The sequence below is a fragment of the Psittacula echo genome, assembly GCF_963264785.1.
Source record: "Psittacula echo genome assembly, chromosome: 25".
NCBI classification, from domain to species: domain Eukaryota; kingdom Metazoa; phylum Chordata; class Aves; order Psittaciformes; family Psittacidae; genus Psittacula; species Psittacula echo.
Genome location: NC_137760.1, coordinates 5,905,747 through 5,924,584, shown reverse-complemented (window position 1 = coordinate 5,924,584; position 18,838 = coordinate 5,905,747). Strand labels below are relative to the sequence as shown.

At 47.5% G+C, this 18,838-nt stretch overlaps 1 protein-coding gene across 1 annotated transcript in view; it reads left to right on the top strand.

The window, feature by feature from the left end:
* The window catches only part of XPO7 (exportin 7), a 37,520-nt gene that overhangs the window by 7,664 nt on the left and 11,018 nt on the right, over positions 1–18,838 (top strand). Inside the window, exons 2-15 of the mRNA XM_080634685.1 lie at positions 2,090–2,236; positions 3,714–3,807; positions 4,181–4,347; positions 5,855–5,920; positions 8,104–8,208; positions 9,246–9,411; positions 9,931–10,004; positions 11,033–11,152; positions 11,574–11,720; positions 12,543–12,715; positions 14,116–14,309; positions 15,382–15,487; positions 16,716–16,851; positions 17,780–17,853. Of these exons, the coding sequence (XP_080490811.1) occupies positions 2,090–2,236; positions 3,714–3,807; positions 4,181–4,347; positions 5,855–5,920; positions 8,104–8,208; positions 9,246–9,411; positions 9,931–10,004; positions 11,033–11,152; positions 11,574–11,720; positions 12,543–12,715; positions 14,116–14,309; positions 15,382–15,487; positions 16,716–16,851; positions 17,780–17,853 (1,769 nt within the window). The remainder of the gene's footprint in view (positions 1–2,089; positions 2,237–3,713; positions 3,808–4,180; positions 4,348–5,854; positions 5,921–8,103; positions 8,209–9,245; positions 9,412–9,930; positions 10,005–11,032; positions 11,153–11,573; positions 11,721–12,542; positions 12,716–14,115; positions 14,310–15,381; positions 15,488–16,715; positions 16,852–17,779; positions 17,854–18,838) is intronic.

Sequence of the window (18,838 nt, the reverse complement as noted above, 5' to 3'; positions counted from 1 at the left end):
GCCATGAGCAAGGGGTGCCGTCGATGAAGGAAAACTTGTTTCTTCAGTGTCTGATGTGATGCAGAGTTCCTGGGAGGCTGGATTGGGAATTCCTGCTCTGGACTGTGCAGCCTGTGGTGGACAGAGCTTTGCTCATGCAGGGCTTTGGTAGAAGGAGCCCCCGGCTCTCTGCAGGTTGTTGGGCTGCAGCAAAGCTTCCATCCCTGGAGGTTTTGATGAGAGGCTCTGCAGCAGTTTAGGCTTCTCAGTATGAATTGAAGCCACGTGCTCCTAGCTGGGAGATGACCGGTGGTTCAGGTTGTCATTTAGCCTTTATAGTGTGATGTATGGCAGAAAATGGACCAAGTGGGGTTTAATTTTTGTTGCATCAAGTACTTTGGTTGTGGTAGTTTGTGTTGCTGGAATATGGTGTGTGCAGCTGTAGGAAAATCCTGGGATTTTAGTGCTGTCCTGTGAGGAGCGGATAAGAGCGATTTGGAAGACCAGGAGCTGGCAGGGAAGTTGCTATTGGCCACTTGAGGCTGTTTCCTGGGACTCAGCACTTCTCCCAAAATCCTGTCCCAAGTGCTGCCCCACACTTGGGAATCCCCATGGGCTCCCCTGAGCTCCCATTGCCACCTCCTGCCTTCCTGAGGTGCAAAGGACCCGGTTCTTTTTCCTAAGAGTTTTGGGGGCTGTTCCTTCTCCAAGGAGCAATAGCCACGAGGTTGCGTCAGTGGTAGTTGTCCTCGGTGCTGGTTTGCTCCTCACCTCACTGGTGATACAGCCCCTGTGTGCAGTGCTAGCAGGATGCCAGAGTCTCCCCATTTCACACACTGCTGGCTCATGTTTTAGGCCTTATCTAGAGTACACAGAGCTCCTGCCCTGCATAATCATTACAGGAAAGAGTATTTTTTTCTTGGAAGAGCAGGTATTGCCCAGTGGTTGTAGGGAAATGATCCCCACCTCCTTGCTGCCCCTTGTGCAGAAGATCTCCAGCTTTCCAGGCCAGCACTGAAAATCATAGAGTTCTGGAATGGTTTGGTTTGGAAGAGACCTTAAAGCAAGCTGCTCTAGTGGAAGGTGTCCCTGCCCGTGGCAGGTGGTTGGAACTGAATGAGCTTTAAGCTCCCTTTATCCCAAACCATTCCAGGATTCTGTGATTACTTCAAAGAATAAACAAATCAGAGCTCTGGAATATGGTTCAAGGTAAGGGAATCTGCAAAGGGTCCCCCCTGTGTTTCTTCTGACACTGTCTTATCCAATGATCATCTCAGCATCCAAGCCTCCAAAGCTTGTGTGTGCTTTTGGCACGGAGCTGCTGTGCTTGCATAGGAGTGGAGCCACCACTGACCCCATCAGCAACTCGGCTTCGCAGAGCTCTCTCCTCTGAAGTGAAACCCGGCAGCCAATGTATCCTCCTTATAGAGAGCACAAATGTTCTGCTGAGCTTGTAGTGCTTCACCTCTGGAAATTCAGAACAGAGCCCTAAAGCAGGTGAAAATACCTGCTCATTAATGTAGCAGCAGGAACCCGAGGGAATACTTCTGTCCATCTGGGAAGTCACTTTTTCATTAGGAGACCCAAGATTTCACTGGGGGAAACCATCTGCCTGGATCATAGCTTATGGCAAGTATTTTCCAGTTGTTTGAGCACAGAGAATCTGCCTGGTAGTTTTATTTCCCTTCAGAAGTGTTCACAGAGATGCTGCTCAAAGGCTTCCATCTCATTCTTCATTTGCTCTGCTCTGCTTTAGGTATTTGAGTGTGAAAATTTAACACAAGATCCTTCCAGCCTCCCGGGATGCTGAAATCTTCCCTTATGATGCCCTGCAAAGGGAATATAAATGAAGTCTGTAGGGATTTGACACATAAGGATGGGGTTTTTTCCCTTCAGTTAGCCAGATTAGGGTGATCTGTTGCAGAATGAGGTGTAAAAGGTCTTTCAGACCCCAGCAGCCACACGGTGAGGTGTGTTTCCCTTCCTTTGTGTAAACAGTGAAGTTGTATGTGTGTATATGTATATACATCCCTATAACCCGGGTTGAACTGCTGCATAACTAAACTGTAACCCCTCTTGTTTCTGACTGCTGTGTTTTCCTGTGTTCCAGAGCCTAGCCCAGCTAGAGAACCTGTGCAAGCAGCTCTATGAGACCACAGACACTGCGACACGGCTGCAGGCAGAGAAAGCCCTGGTTGAGTTCACCAACAGCCCCGACTGCCTGAGCAAGTGCCAGCTGCTTCTAGAAAGAGGGAGTGTATGTAAAGCAATATAATTGTCCAGAGGGTGTCTTGGTGTTTTGGGCATTGATAAGGGAAACAGCCTCAAGGTGTGATATGCAGTGTTTATACTCCATACCTACTGTGCTCTCATGTATCTCAATCCATAGGCAGCCTGTGCCAAAAAAAGCACTGGCTCTGATGGCTAATTCTGCTGCTGCAGTGGTTCCTACAAATGGTTCTCATGTCTTGTGGCCTTGCTGCATTCTTCCCAGGCTTCCATGAGACAAGGCAAGCTTCAAGTTGAAAACATTATTATGGCAGTGGTATTTCAAAGGCTGTGGGAATCACTGCCTGCTCTGGAGGCTTTGGGGAGAAGAAAATGGTGTGTGTAAAGAGGTGCAGTGGGGATAAAGCCAGCAGTGCTGCTTCTGGAATGTGTCATTGGAATGTTTCCCTCCTATAGTGTTGTCTTAATAATCCAGCAGTTTAACACAGGGAAAATCAGATCATGTGCTTTAGAATTAGTGTAACAGAAAGGATGTCAGAGGTGCCAGCAGTAAATCCTGCCTGGCGCTTTCAGCTTTCTTCTTTGAAGTGGCCATTGGGTTCTTACCTTGCATCAGCACAAAATGTTTAACAGGCTGAGCAAATGTACACACAGCAAAGGATTCCACTTTTGGTTCAATTTGAAGTCCAAACCAAACTGACTGAAGCTTTTCTGTTTGAGCTAATGACTGGTTTACCTGAGCACAAATCAAGTTTTAGATAGATACATAATTAGAGGAGCTCCTAGAGCCCAGTTTCATTTTGTGTGTGATCCATTGCCCCTCTGACCCCTGCCAGAGGCTTGTGGGGATTTTTATTCAGTCTGGATCTGACTTTGTCCCCGTTATCCTTGGAAATGTTGGATCTCCTGCACCTTGGATACTCAGCTTTCTGCAGTGTGTATATTCCAGAAATGAGCATACAGAATGCTTGTCGTCTCCCTGGCTGTGATCTGGAATCAGATACAGCCAGACTTTGAGGTGGTTGGTTGCCATCATCTGTGAGTCTGACTTAGGTTACAGCTCAGTGGTCCTGTGCTGTGCTGGGAGAAACAAAGTTTAACCTGTATTTAGTGGTCAAGTGGAAGTTGTAAATGCTTCTTAAGGCACGGTGACATACTCCTATGGCTCAGAGGGCAAGTGGGCTTTTCCAGGCAGGTGTTTAAGGTAACTTGGTGTAGTTTGATGCTTGCAGTTTACTCCTGCCTTCAGTGGTGGTTCTGTTGTCTTCTGCTTTTCGAAAGCTCTTTCTTTCTTTCTTAAACACTTCAAGCACTAATTTGATTTACTTTAGTGTCTCTAAACACACAGAATAAATGCTATGGAAAGTGCTGAGATTTACCAATGAAATGAATGCTTTAAACTCAAATTTCCAGAGAGCAATTAGCTTAAACCCCAGCATTGCTGCTGATCTGACATGTGCAGTAAACTCTTCCTTGTGTTTTGCTTTCTGGCTTTCTCTTTGCAGTCATCCTACTCCCAGCTGCTGGCAGCTACCTGCCTTACCAAGCTCGTGTCACGCACAAACAACCCGTTACCATTGGAACAGCGAATAGATATCCGTAAGTGCAAGCCTCAGTTCTTCTAATCACACTAATGGGAATGTCCTGCAGGCTTTCACCATGGCTGGGAGGGTTTCTGCAACATACTGAGCTTTGCATAGACATACTGAGGTACAGGATGCCCAAAAGGCAAAGGAACATTTCTGTGTATCAAGAGTTCTGTATCAAGGGTTCGTAGGGCAGAACTCTCACCTGCTTCTAACCACTTTCCAGATCTGTTCCGCAGCTTTCATATCTTAAAGTCACAAGTAAAAGGTCAATATTTGTATCTGACCCACTACTGGTTATTTTTTGCACTGCTTTCCTAAAGCAGTGTTATCATCTCCATCCTTTCTGCCAAGTTTTCCTCTGCAGATACTTCTCTCTGTTTCAGGGAACTATGTGCTCAACTACCTTGCCACGAGGCCAAAGCTGGCAACGTTTGTCACGCAAGCACTAATCCAGTTGTATGCCAGGATCACAAAGTTGGGCTGGTTTGACTGTCAGAAGGATGAATATGTCTTCAGGAACGTGATCACAGATGTCACAAGGTTTTTACAGGTCAGATTTTCTTTGTGAGATGAATACATACCTTGTGGCATTTGCAAGTCCGTGCACTTCCAGCTATTGTTTAGCACCTCAGTATCTGTGCAGCCCTTCATCTGGGCATTTGTTGGTGGAATAGTGACTGCCAGGGCTGAGCAGCTGACAACTGGCAGGACAGGTCAGTGGTTTACAGCTTGAAGCTTGGTGGGGCAGGGGTTTATTTCTGGATGCTGCCACCATTAGTATGCAATGGTTAAGACCCATCTTCTAGCGTTCCAGTTGCACAATTCTTCTTTCAAGCTTCAGTACACCCTGCTGATGAGTGCAAAATGGTAAACACGTGGGTTCATTGTCTAGGAGGGAAATAATGTGCCATGCTTGACTTGCTTCCCTTCACTTGCAAGGGTGACACATGCCTGGAAATGGTGTTTGATATTTAGCTGAGTTATTGTAACAAAATATAGCTCAAAACTAGTTGTTAAACATGTTCTTGTTTCAAATTGTCTTTAAAAGCCTCTTGGTTCATAAACATACATGCTGCCACCACAGTGTAAGGGATTCTTTCCCAACCCAAAAGACTGTATAGGTGGAAGGTTGCCTGCTCAGGTTTCCTGTTCTGGCTACTCTAGTGTACAAGAGGCTGCCCTTGATTTTAAAGCTGTGGTTCAGCAAGGTTTGCCAGTGGCTTCTATCAGATATTATCATGTAAATACCAAGACTGTCATCAGGAGCTGGTCCAGGAAAGAAGTGGCCATGTCCCAAGCCTAAGTATGCCTCAGTTTCTCTCTTGCAGCCAAGTTGAGCTGAGGATCTGCAAAGCAAGGTGGAGCTGGGAAAGGAAACATCATTTATTAGTTACAGAACAGAAACTGGGGCAAAGGAACAACACAGGTTGTTTCTCTTCAGTCAGTTGATAAATGGATTAATGTTCCCAGAGAGAAGGTGTCTGTGACAGGCTCAGCTCACAATTGGCCCCTTGTTGGGAGTCTCCAGTGCAGGCAAAGGCTGAGCAGGCTGTGGAGAATGGAGTCTCTTCAGGGCAGATGGGCTCTGTGTGGCAGGAGGGTGGCTGGAGAAACCTGGTCAGCTGCTGCTTGTGTGTTTGAGGTCTGGAGTTTAGAAAGGGGAGGATTTATTTCCTAGAGTTTTTATCTGGCAGTTTTAATGCGCAGGTTCCCACAGAGCCTCTGCTAACATGAAACTGACTTTTGGAAAACAAACCCTTTCAGAGCTCGGGCACAAAATGGTCAATTAAACTGTTAAATAAAAGGAGCCTGGTTTTATTACCTTCTATCACCCAACTATTCAGACCCCTTTGCATTGCTCACAACATCCTGCATTTCAGAAGCATGTTTAAAATTCTCTTTTGGCGTTGCTCGTGGGGTTTTTCCAGTCACAATACTACAAAGGTAAAACACTTGTAGAAAAGCGTGTCTCCAAGCAGAAAGGTCTTTGTATGCTGGTGAAACTTCATAACCCCCTGGCACTGCTAACTGCATTCCTTGTCCCTTTGCTTTCCCAGGATAGTGTAGAGCACTGCATCATAGGAGTGACAATCCTGTCCCAACTAACTAATGAAATTAATCAAGTAAGTGCTACAGCCTTCCTCAGTGAAGTAAGTGTCCCAATTTTCTCATTCATATTGTTGTGTCCTGCTGTGTGGTGTTGGGGGTTGGTTGGGGTTTTGGTGTGGGGATGTTGTGTTGGGTGGTGTTCTTTTTTGTTTGTTGTTTTTACCCAGTCACTGTTGTGAGATGCTGAAACCTCCTGTCCTGAGAAACTGTTTTGTTTCACTGGCATCTTCCATCTTCTCCCATATTTTGATGTGATTTGAGATAGAATCATGGAATCCCAGACTGGTTTGTGTTGGAAGGGACCTTAAAGCTCATCCAGCTCCAACCCCTGCCACGGGCAGGGACACCTTCTGCTAGAGCAGATTGCTCCGAGCCCCTGTGTCCAACCTGGCCTTGAACACTGCCAGGGATGGGGCAGCCACAGCTTCTCTGGGCACCTTGTGACCATTTCCATGCCCAGGCTTTTGTACAATCCCAGCTCCATCTCCACAGAGGCTCGTCCTTGACCTCCCTACATCAGGGATAGAAGCAAGTCTGATGACCTCTAGAAGTGGTTCCGTTTCTATCAACATCTTTGTCCAGTGCTACATTCCTGCTTGCAGGAGGATGGGCAGCACAGAACCTGGCACCTATCCCAATTCCAGTCTCTACAGGTTGATACTAGAATAAGCAATGAAGTTAAAGCCTGATCAGAAATCTCTTCCTAGGCTCTTGGCTATCAAACCTGCCACAGTTTACTACTCCTTCCTGACTGTGCTCTGTGCCAGCCAGTGCTCAGGGCTGCATTCAGTGACTCATCTGGGAAAGTCTAAAACTGCCATTACTTGCAAAATAATAAATGTGCCAACCTGCCCACTCATCAGTGTGGTCCTGTGTGTGTGTACATGGCAAAACCCACCCCAAAGCTCCCTCATGGGGCTTCTCTTCAGGCTTTTCTTGGTAACTGGTGAAACTCCCAACTGCACTGCACAAAAGTTCCTCGAGCTCTGTTTGCTGAGGTGCTTGTTCCATAAGCTCCCAGAACAAATAAAGCGGAGTGCTGGTAACTGTTGGGAAGTCTCAGTTTTCATCCTGTGAGTACTGCACAGGCTTGCCCAGAGGTGCTGAGTGTCCCCTGTGCTGCAGCAGTTCCCTGGTGGAAGGCACGTGGCCTCCTGGTGAAGAAAAAGAGAAATGCTTATTCACCATGAGCTCAGATCCACGTGAGATCTGCAGTGACCACAGAGAGAGGAAATAATGAGCATTTCCTGAAAGAGCCTAAAATCCAATAGCAGGAGGTGAGGGATGGTAATTCAGTCATTAGAGCACCTGAGCAATTTAGGTTCAGTTCTGATCTGCCACCAGTTGCTGGGTGATGCAGGGCTTCTCCTTCTCACCTGCAGTATGAGACAGGAGTGTTTGCAGCCTCCATGGGGTTGTTGTGATGGTTCATACATTGAAGTGAGGTCTGCGGTGGTTAGAGCTGCAGACTCCTGGAATGCTAGATGAGAAGGGTGCATATTTAAGGTTAAAAGAGGTGTAGTAACAAAAGCATAAGGAAAGTGGAGCTTCACTTTGTGTGCCTCTGCTTGAACCAGCTGGAGACTTTGTTATCCAGTATAAAGCAGTTTGTGTGGATTTGCCTCTTGGATCTCGTCTCACCTTTTTATTCTGCTACAGTGAAAGGTCCAGAACTGAAGATTGCTGTGATAGATACAGCAAAGTCCAAACTGGCTGGCAGTGGTTAACTCTCCTTCTAGTTTTTTCTCATCTGTGCAGGTTCAGGAGGGGAATTAGGATTGCTGGGACTTGACCATGTGTCTGCCCAGGGCTTCAGGTAGGACTGAACTCTCAGGAGTTTGGAGCACTTTAGAAGGCAGTGTTGGGAGTTTCTAAAATGACTGAAGTGCTGTTGATCCTGCTTTGGAAGAGATTGAAATGAACTTGAGAGTAAACCCACCCTTGCTGTCAGGCAGGGTGCAGGGAAGCTGCATTGTTAGTATTGGAGGTGGAAAGTCCTCTCATCAGCAATATAATACGATTTTATCCGTGGAAGAACCATAGCACAGAGCATCCCCCTGGAGTAGCCAACTGGTGTGACATTGCGCTGGGGAGGAAGACCTGGGTGTCCCAGGGCTTTCCAAGGCTCCACTGTGTCCTGCTAGTCTTGTTCCACCTCTGCCCCTCAGGTCTAAGCATTGCTTTTCTCTCTGCTCAGGCGGATACTACTCATCCACTGACCAAGCACAGGAAAATAGCCTCTTCCTTCCGTGATTCATCTTTGTTTGATATTTTCACGCTGTCATGCAATTTACTGAAACAGGTAAGGAAACTGTCATTTGGCATCTCTTTTGGGGCTGCATGTTGGGTAGCAGGCTTTGGGCTCTTCTGCCTAAGAGCGCCTCTCAATCTCCCTTCTGACAGGTTAGAGCCATTCCCCTTATCCTATCCCTGCAGGCCCTTGTCCCAGGCCCTTGTCCCAAGCCCCTCTCCAGGTTTCCTGCAGCCCCTTTAGGCACTGGAGCTGCTCTGGGGGCTCCCCTTAAGGAGCATTCTCTTCTCCAGGCTGCCCCAGCCCAGCTCTCTCAGCCTGGCTCCAGGGCAGAGCTGCTCCAGCCCTCGCAGCATCTCCATGGCCTCCTCTGGCCTCGCTCCAAGAGCTCCTGGTCCCTCTTGTGCTGTTGCCCCAGAGCTGGATCAGGACTGCAGTTTTGGGGTTTATTTTCTTGTTATTAGTTTGGGGATTTTTGGTTTGGTTTAAGTACAGAGTGATAATACAAAGCATAGACAGGCTGGCCTGTCCCTGGAGTCCAGACCCAAATGCTGCATTTCAGCTGCAGTGAAATGACCTGGCATTTCATGTCCATTGAGTTCTTTGTGTTACTTGAGAGTATCCCTGTGTTCCCTGCCCATGGCAGTGTGTAACCAGAGCAGGGTTTGTGCAGATCATCTGTGCAGGAGAAATGAAGGCACTCATTTCTGTAGGAGGGGTAGGTGGAGCAACAGGATTCCCTGCTGCAAAGTGCTCCTCAGGCAGGAAATGCATTCTTGTGTTTAACCTTAATAAGAACTTCCTTATCTCTGGAATCTCATGGTATGATTGCATGCTGGCAAGCCTGGCTAGTTTTGCTCCTGTGCAGTACAAGCTGAGTGAAAAAGAAAGTGCTGTTTATCCATCTCCTGTGAAGATAAAGCATGTAAATACACATTCTGCCTGTGAAAGTATGTGATCACTGGGGTTGGCGCTTGTGGCATATGATCCTTATGATTGCCACATCCTGTTTCAAGCTAAATTACTGCCTGAGACTCAGCTGTCACCTTGATTTCTTCTTCCTTTTTGTAATCCCATGTCTTTTATAGGCTTCTGGGAAGAACCTGAACCTGAATGATGAGAGCCAGCACGGGCTGCTCATGCAGCTGCTTAAGCTCACACACAACTGCCTGAACTTTGATTTCATTGGCACATCAACAGACGAGTCCTCAGATGATCTTTGCACTGTGCAGATCCCAACCAGTTGGAGATCAGGTAAGCTGGCTATGATCTACGCCACAGCAGCTGAGAGCAGGGGTGACCTGCTCCATCCCTTGCTGTACTGCAATAAACAGCCATTCCTTAGTGCCATTACAAACGCAATTCAGTTGGGGTTGGCTCTCTTGAGCTATAAAAACACCCTCTGCCCTTCCAGTCTTCCACCTGCCAATTCAGGAAACAGCAAATGGTTGGGCTGCTTTAGAAATGGCAGTACCAAGTGACTGGGCACCTGCTCTCAGCATCCTTGCTGTTCTCACCAGTCACTTTGCAGGCAGTTTCACAGATTGTGTGCTTAAAATATCTCCCTGTAATTTTGTCTTAGCATCAAGTACCAGCAGATTTACTTCATATCTAGGAAAGGAAATTGGGTAAAAATGTCATATCCCTTGGGAATGTTCTCTAGAGTGGTACTTCACATGACAGTACACATGCCATGGTTAGTAAGCTGAGCTTTACACCTATGGAAAGCAGTAGATGAAGGTGTCCTCAGTATAATGCTCTGTTCTCTTTCAGCATTCTTGGATTCTTCAACCCTTCAGTTGTTTTTTGATCTTTATCATTCCATCCCTCCTTCGTTTTCTCCTCTGGTAAGTTCAGTGTTTATTTCCCTTACAGACTCCACTACCAAGCAGTGTGTGTAGGATTCATCTGGGAGACTTACTGGTGATTGAAATGCCTTAGGTTGGCTTCATACAGCTGCCTCCACACTGATGACACTGCGCTGTGCCATAGCGACAAAGGATCCAGTGCTGCTGCTTGTATCTTGATGCATGTGCAGGTTTAGGTTTGACCTAAGAGCAGCTTGTTTGCTTCCAGCCCCCTTCCTTATCTTTCCTAGCTTGGAGCCTGCCTGCTCGCTCTCCCAGCCACCCCTTTTTGAGGGATGCTATTGCCACTGCACTGCTGAGTCAATCCTAAAACCATGCTGCGAGTAGGTAGGGAGCACAACTGATGAATGTACTTTCTCCTTCCATGCTTTCAAACTAGGCCATGTCCCAGTTGGATGAAGTGGCCAATAGAACAACTGAACTCAAAGATGGATTATTTCTTCTTGTTAAAAAAAGACCTGCCTGCCAGGCGTTGCCCTGTCTGATAAATACTTCTCAGTCAGCGCTGGTCAGAGGGAGTGAGGTTTAGCCTCTGGATAAGGCTTGCAGGGTGTCAGTCCCAGCTAACTGCTGCTGCTCTTCCAAATCCTATTCGCTACCCTGTTACTACTGCAGCGGCACCCTGGGAATTCACTCTGGATTTAAATTCCAGAGGGTGGGTTGAGACCAACTTCATTTATTTTTATTCCTGCCTTTCATTCTGTCTCCAGCGATACTTCTCCAAGTCTGAGTTAAGTTCAGCAGCTTTCCCTGCCAATCCGGGGGTATGTTCAGTCTGATGCAATCTGTATTCTCCATCTGAAGAAATCCCAGCATTTCTGGGAGCAGAGTTTGGAACACACCTTTGACATACCCAGATGACACAGAACCGCAAAGAGAAAGAGCTGTTCCAGAGCATGCAAAGGAGCAGCAGAACTGAAACGATTCCTTATGTCATGAAAAGGAAATGTGCTGTTCACTTTATTGCTCTGATTCCTTCCTTTCTCTTTATTCTTTGCCCCTTCCAGGTCTTGTCCTGCCTGGTGCAGATAGCCTCTGTGCGCAGATCTCTCTTCAACAATGCAGAGAGAGCAAAGTTCTTATCTCATCTCGTGGATGGAGTTAAACGAATACTGGAAAACCCCCAGGTGAGTATTTGGACGCAGGCAGTGGAATTGCGTCCTTGCTTACTCAGCATCATGGTTTTTCACCAAAAATACTTTCTAATGTGTGTGTCCCACTTGTGCCACTGGAGTGAAGGGTGCAACATAGAATCCCAGACTGGTTTGTGTTGTAAAGGACCTTAAAGCTCATCCAGTTCCAACCCCTGCCACGGGCAGGGACACCTTCCACTAGAGCAGGTTTCTCCAAGCCCCATCCAACTTGGTCTTGAACACTGCCAGGGATGGGGCAGCCACAGCTTCTCTGGGAACCCTCTGCCAGCACTTCAGCACCTTCATCTTGCTGCTCTCTTCCTTTTCCTACCATTCCACCATCACTCTGCACCTCCTGTAGCTGACCACCAAGCACTGGGAGTGCTTCTCAGTTCTCCTCTTGTTCTCCTCTCAGAGTTTGTCAGACCCAAACAACTACCATGAGTTCTGCCGATTGCTGGCCCGGTTGAAAAGCAACTACCAGCTGGGAGAGCTGGTGAAGGTGGAGAACTACCCTGAGGTCATCCGACTCATTGCCAACTTCACCGTGACCAGCCTGCAGGTACAGCGTGGTTCTACTCACCCTCGAGGGGTGCTCATGCCCTTTGTCTTCTCTTCAAACAAAATCACAACCCTCTTGGCTGTTCTTTGCCCTGTAATTTGCTGTTATTTTACCACAAAGCCCCACAGGCTCTGGCAGAACCCTGTGGAGGAGCATTGATGATTCTCTGAAATCCTCCTGAATGGAGCAGGATGTGAGGAAAGGCAGAGCTGCTGTGCCTCCAGAGCCTTCCCATGTCCTAGCAGAGGGAAAAAACCCAGCTTGTTAAATAAGACTTATTTTTAGACTTGAGTATCAATCACTATTAAAATGCAGTTGAAGGGGTTGCATGTAATACAATTAACATGCCATATTCCCGCTATGTTTTCCACTGGTGGATACAGCTTGTAACGGCACCCCTGCACAGAATGTGGTCAAGGAAACTGTATAGCTTGCTTAATGCCTTTGTCTCTTTAATCTTAATATTTATCTGGGAAACAGCTTTAAGCTGTACATTCAACTGAAGGAGCTGCTCGCAGCATGCTACAGCATGAGCTCAGCAGCAATTTGGGACCAAAGGCTCAGCTGCACAGCCCAGGAACTAAGGATTGTCTGTCAGTGTTCACTGGATGCTGATAATGCCCGTTGCATTCAGGTGTAAAATTCATTGCTCACATTGACACCCACAGTATTAAAGCTGCTAGGTACTGCCTTGTCTGTGCTGTGTGAGTCCAAATAACCCGTGTGAAGGAACCAAGATCATAACTTGGTTTCCTCGCCCTCTCCTCTCTGCTTTCCTCGCCCTCTCCTCCCTGCTTTCCTCGCCCTCTCTTTCTCCTGCAGCATTGGGAGTTCGCCCCAAACAGCGTTCACTATCTGCTGAGCCTGTGGCAGCGCCTGGCTGCATCAGTGCCCTACGTTAAAGCCACAGAGCCTCACATGCTGGAAACATACACCCCAGAAGTCACAAAAGCTTACATCACATCCAGGCTGGAGTCTGTGCACATCATCCTGAGGTAAGCAGAGCAGAGGGATGACAGCAGTCTGCCTGCCAGCACCAGGCTAACACAGCAGGCTCCAGTGTGTTTCCATTCTGAATTCTTGTTTAGAAATGGGTATGGCTGCAGGAAGTTCTGGGAGTCACCACTGGTTCCTAAGGCTGGTTCACCTAAACTGCATGTTCTGCCTCTGAAGTTTGTTTTAAGCTGGGTTTTTTGAGATCTTGCTCAATCTCCAATGGCTGAGATTGATCTGAGCAGTCTCTGGTTATGTGTAGAATTCATCTTACCTGTTATCAAACATCTGCAGCATACCATTTACACTGCCATCATAGCAGAGAGAATATGTATACAAAGTGTGACTCAGTTGTTAGACCTCTGCTGTAGGATGGCAAAACTATACCTAAAAGTATCTTCTTTTTTTTCCCTTTAAGTGTAAGTGCAGCCTACAGGACTCTCAGTACCTGAACTGGTGTGGGATGAATTCCACCTTGTGTGTGTTTGTGTTTGATGAAGACAAATGATCAAACAGAGTAAACTAATGCCTCTCCTCAGGAAGACTGACCAGCTTATCCCCTTTTAGGTGTCTAACAGCAGGGTTAGCTGGTTCTGGAGTTTGCAATAAACTTATTGTTAGGGTTTGTGTACTTAGAGGAAACAGCAATAAAATACTGAGAAAGATGGGAAGCTTTGTTAGACAAAGACAACCAGAGAGAGACCTTGTTCTTGGCACTGCATGTTCTGTTCAAAGACCTGGATGAATGTTAAAGATGTAAGAAGAGCTTACTCATACCAGGTCCCAATGGCCTTTGCACCTGAGCCACTGCTGTGCTGATTTATGGTCACAGTATCAGTCAGATGATTGCATCAGTTGGTGCAGTTCTTCATCCTGGCAAATAGCAGAGGCAGAGACTTAAATCATTGGAATTGTAGGGCTGAGAAAGCATCTTCTACATGATAGAAATAAGCTTATGTTACCATAGAACCCTGGAATGGTTTGAGGTGGAAGGGATCTTAGAGCTCTTCCAGCTCCAACCCCTGCCATGGGCAGGGACACCTTCCACTGGAACAGCTTGCTCCAAGCCCTGTCCAACCTGGCCTTGAACACTGCCAGGGATGAGGCAGCCACAGCTTCTCTGAACACGCTGTGCCAGCGCCTCAGCACCTTCACAAGGAAGAACTTGTGCCTAATGTCTAATGTAAAGCTAGCTGTGGAATTGCAGTGGATGGCTATAATGATGGCCTTTTCTGGACGCACTCCAGCAGCTTCACGTCCCTCTTGTGTTGGGGTCTCAGCGCACACTGAAGCCTGGTCATGAGGAGCTTCTAGTCACCCAACACCCCCAGGTCCTTCTCTGTATGGGTTAGGCTATCTCTATAGTTTAAGTCCTTTTCTAATCTGCTTTCCTGCTGCTTAGGGATGGTTTGGAGGATCCACTGGATGACACTGGCCTTGTACAGCAGCAGCTAGATCAACTGTCCACCATTGGCCGGTGCGAGTACGAGAAGACCTGTGCTCTGCTCGTGCAGCTCTTTGACCAGTCAGCCCAGTCCTACCAGGAGCTGCTGCAGAGTGCCACCGCCAGCCCCATGGACGTTGCTGTACAAGAAGGTGAGCGTGTTTGAGAACTGTGGCCTGTGAGCTTGCAGTAGGTTGCCTGTTCTCCTGAACACCCAGTCAGAAGCCTGCACTCATGGTGAAAGCCCTGCACCCAAAGCTGGGAGGCAGATCTCACAAACACAGTGATGCTCATAAGGTGTAGAATATTTTTGGCTGTGGACAGACACAGCATTGCTGCTGAAGATATTGCTGTCCTACAACTGACTCCATTCCTTTTTTTGGGGGAGATGTAGCATGTCCTTCCCCAGGCTTTCAGAGATGAGTTCTGAGGATGTTCCCCCATCCAGAGGTGGTCAGCACTGCCTGGCCCCATCCCTCTTTTGTCAGAGGCAGGTTGTGGAGTGCTCATTTGAATCTCCTCACTGAGTATGGGACAGAAACCTCCAGCTGATTGTTGGTAATGAGTAACTGGGAGTGAGGTTTTCAGCTGATGCCAGTGTCTGAAGGATGAAGGAGGATGTCCACAGCATTGGTGCATTCAGCACGCAGGCTTTGTACTTGCCTGGCTGGTTGGTTTGGGAATTGCTTAATCCTGGTTGTAAAGAAACAGTTCCTTTGGAGGCTAAAGTTTAGCTGTGTTATGCCCCTTCTCTAATAACATAGCTGGCTTCCTCGTCTGAGGAGGAGTTAGGCACATCAGCACAGGTGTGGAAACTGTTCCTCTTCCTTCTGAAGCAATATTGTCTGATCTAACACAGCACTTCTTTATTTCTTTTTGTGTGTGTGGGCAAAGCTCCACATGAGGTTGTCTTCTCCACCAGCCACACGTACTTTGGAAGAATAAACACTGCCTGCTGGTGTCTACATGTGTTGAAACACCCTGAACACAGTTTTACAAGTGTCTTGCTGCAGTGGAATAGCTTAAAGTAATGAAATCTTCCAGGCAGACCTCACGTTCTTGTTTCCTTTCTAGCAAAGCCATGCCGCAAGTGGAAAACGGAGTAATTTGGGTATAGATGGGCACAAAAGCAGAAAGATCCTCCCTCTGAATCCTGTCTCTGCCAAAACAAAATGCAGCTTCCTCCTCGTGTTGTGCTGGTTGTGATGTATCTGTTGGTTACAGGGCGCCTGACGTGGCTCGTCTATATCATCGGGGCAGTGATCGGTGGCAGGGTCTCCTTTGCCAGCACGGATGAGCAGGATGCGATGGATGGCGAGTTGGTCTGTCGGTAGGGATGCTCTTTTCTAGCTGCACCACCAATGAAGACCACAAAAGAATTGCCCTCCTGAAGCTGCCACCATGTTCTTCCCCTCTTGTCACTGAGCAAGTGTGGAATTGGCCATCCTGAAGGAAGAGATTGGGGTTCTGGCTGGAGCCATTCAGCAACCTTCTGCTGTGGCTTGGCTAAATTGGGAGATGTGGGTCATGAGAAAGAGAATGACAGGGGAAGAGCATGTGAGAGGGGGGGGATTACACCAGGATTAACTGCATGCATTGAAGCAGAACTAAATGCACGATGGTTATTTGCTGGGGTGGGGGGAAAAGTCTTTTTCCTAGTTAATGATCCAAAGTGATAAATACACTGTGAATATTGTAGTTCTCCTATAGCTTTAACACATCATCTGACCCATGCTGGATATTTGGGATTGTAAATCCTCTCCAGTGCAAGCTTTATTTGGTGGATGTGAGAACACGTAGAATGACCTTGAGTCACACTGAGTGCCTTCTGCTCCAGAGCCAAATTGCTCCGCTTGGAAGCTAGGGTAGGAAAAGGATGTAACTGGGAGTGTGTGGAAGCTGGCCTGTTGGTGAGCCAATGGATAACGTCAAGCCCTGGCTTCCCATGTAGCTGATGAGTTACTGAAGGGGAAATGGTGAGACCCTGCATATATTTCAGCTACTTCAGAGCCAGCATATATGAGAGATGTTCAGAGAAGTCTTTTTATGTTTTATCTTTTCCCACTTTGTGCTTTGTGGCACTTGCCAAAAAGAATCTCATTGCTTTTGCTCCCTTGCTCTGCTGCATATGTGTTACCTCAAATCCCTCCACCCCTTCCTTGCCAGCCAGGCCTGCTCACTGTGCACAGGTCACAGCAGTGCTGCTGCTGAAGTTGGGGTTGTCATTTAGAGTCTGGCTCTTGTGAAGGGAGCACATTGCTCAGGTGGCTTTGATGGACCAGTCATGGGTCAGTGCTCTAAAGCACCTGAAAGTCACTTCTGCAGCAAATTAAATCCAAGGCCTTGCATCCCTGTTAAAAGGGATACGGAATCCTTACAATGGCCTTGCGCTGAAGAGGAATATGCCCTAGTGAGAGTTTTGTTACCAGTTTTATCAGTTCTTGGCCCACAGTGCCCACAGGAGATAACAGATACTGTTGTACACAGCCTGGAAACAGCAGAAATCCCTCCTTTCTCTCTGTGTCCATCTCCAAGGTGTGTTTTTCCCCTCTCTGCAGGGTGCTGCAGCTGATGAACTTGACGGACTCTCGCCTGGCACAGGCAGGGAATGAGAAGCTGGAGCTTGCCATGCTGAGCTTCTTTGAGCAGTTCCGCAAGATCTACATTGGAGATCAGGTGCAGAAGTCTTCCAAGGTAATCAGTCCTCTTGGCTGCATCTCTGTGGTGATGCAAAATCCAATAATAGCTACCCTTTTAAAATGAGAGCAAGTGGCATTATTTGTCTCCTCTTTATAGCTGCAAACACTCCAGACCTGTGCCAGGTGGTTTAGATGCATGTCCAGTGTTACCTTTGCAAACTCTGAGCTGTTTTTGAGCTATCCGGTTCTGTAAGTGTCAGGAAGGAGCCCATGACTATGACAGCAATCTGGAGCTTGAGACATGTATTGAGTTTTGTGACTTGCTGGGTTTCTGCTGTGACTTCAATTGATAACTGTGGAAGTGTGTAGTTTGCACCACCTCATACACCTATGAGGAACCTGAGCTTAGCGTTTGTGCCTTGCTTCCTCAGCTCCAAAGTGTAGATCCATCTTCTTCATCACAAGGCAATTGTAGATGTACTGGACTTTGCCTTGGTGTCTCTTTAGAGACGCGAAATATCTTTTTCTAAATAAAGAACATGTAAAGAATGGGAGCATCATCACTCCAGTCAGGTTCTCTTCCTTTCCAGTCACATATGGCTTTGCTTCCTCACACCAGAGACTTTAGAGCAGTGATGTGACATGGGGCATAAGAGTTCCAGATAAATACACTTAAGATACTGCATGAAGCTGCAGATGGAGGAGCACAGTGATACCGCCTTTCCCTAGGCAAAGCAAGTGCTCCAGTTCTGTGTACAGTACCTGAACCTGCTGTGATGAGGGATATAAAGAGGTAGCAGTGATGAGAGTGAGTATTGGTCTGGATCAGATCAGTCAACACACAGAGAAGGTTGTGATCTGGGAAAGCCCAGATGTGCACCCCCCTAGGCATGCGTGCTGCAAAGAGAGGGCAAGAGAAGGACAGCCTTTGATCAGAACTTGGTTTTTTGGCAGCTTTTAATTGTGTTGTTTCCCCCCTCCAGCTCTACCGCCGCCTCTCAGAGGTCCTGGGGCTGAATGATGAGACCATGGTCCTGAGCGTCTTCATAGGAAAAATGTAAGTGTTCCTGATGCAGGCATCAGAGATTCCAGGGTTTGTTTGAAGGTATAACCAGGAAAACTGGCATATGAGGGAGTGTTGTTCAGTCTAAACCTAGTAACATTTGGTTACTCGAGAGAACGTGGGCTTTTGTCAGGGCCTGAGTCACGCGCAATGTCCTGGATTGATTTATCCACCGTGGAGCCACCACAATAAGCTGTACACCAGGAGAATGGATTCTCTTTGCTGTGTCTGCTCAGTAAAACCACAGTCAGGGAGGGGACAGCCTCAAGCACCCATGCCCTATCACTTGACTATTGGCAATCACCAGCCACGAAAGCTCAATGGGGAGGGGACTGCTCCTTCAAACTGTGCTGTTCAGTCCCAGAGTAGTGCAGGTCCTTCCTTAAAACTCCTCCACTCTGGTAGTCACCTATTTGGCCTGTTCTTGGCAGCTCTCCTCTGGACCAAACCTGTCCACTGGCTTTTTGTCATGGCTTCAGCAGCCTCCATTAGTGTTTCTGAACCAATTCAGTAGCTCCAGTGCTGACACCCAGTGCCATGTGCCTGGTGAGCTGCAGCCACTAGCTCCCCCTCAACTTCTATAGCATCACCCCCATCTTTACATGCATGGGGGTGATGCGTTGTCCCCAAGGGGTGAAATGGCTCTCCTGGAAGGAGCAAGGGCTATTAGAATTCTGCAGCTGACAGTGGATGGTGCAGGTGCAGAATTGCATACGTCTGCATGTAGTCACTGCCGCAGAATTCTCTTACCCTTGCTGCAGAAACCAGCCCTGGAGTGCCACAGAATTCCAAGGGCCTGGGTATGGGCCAGTGTAGCTTGGGACCCAAGTAGTGAAGATTATCTGAAGGATAATTTTCTAGTCAACCAAATGTAAGTACAGTAATTTTATACCGATATTTTGTGGCTTGTGATGTCTGTGGTCTCGGTGGAGGGTGGAGCTGATGATGTTGGGTGACTCTTGAACTGAAGAATCCGCCG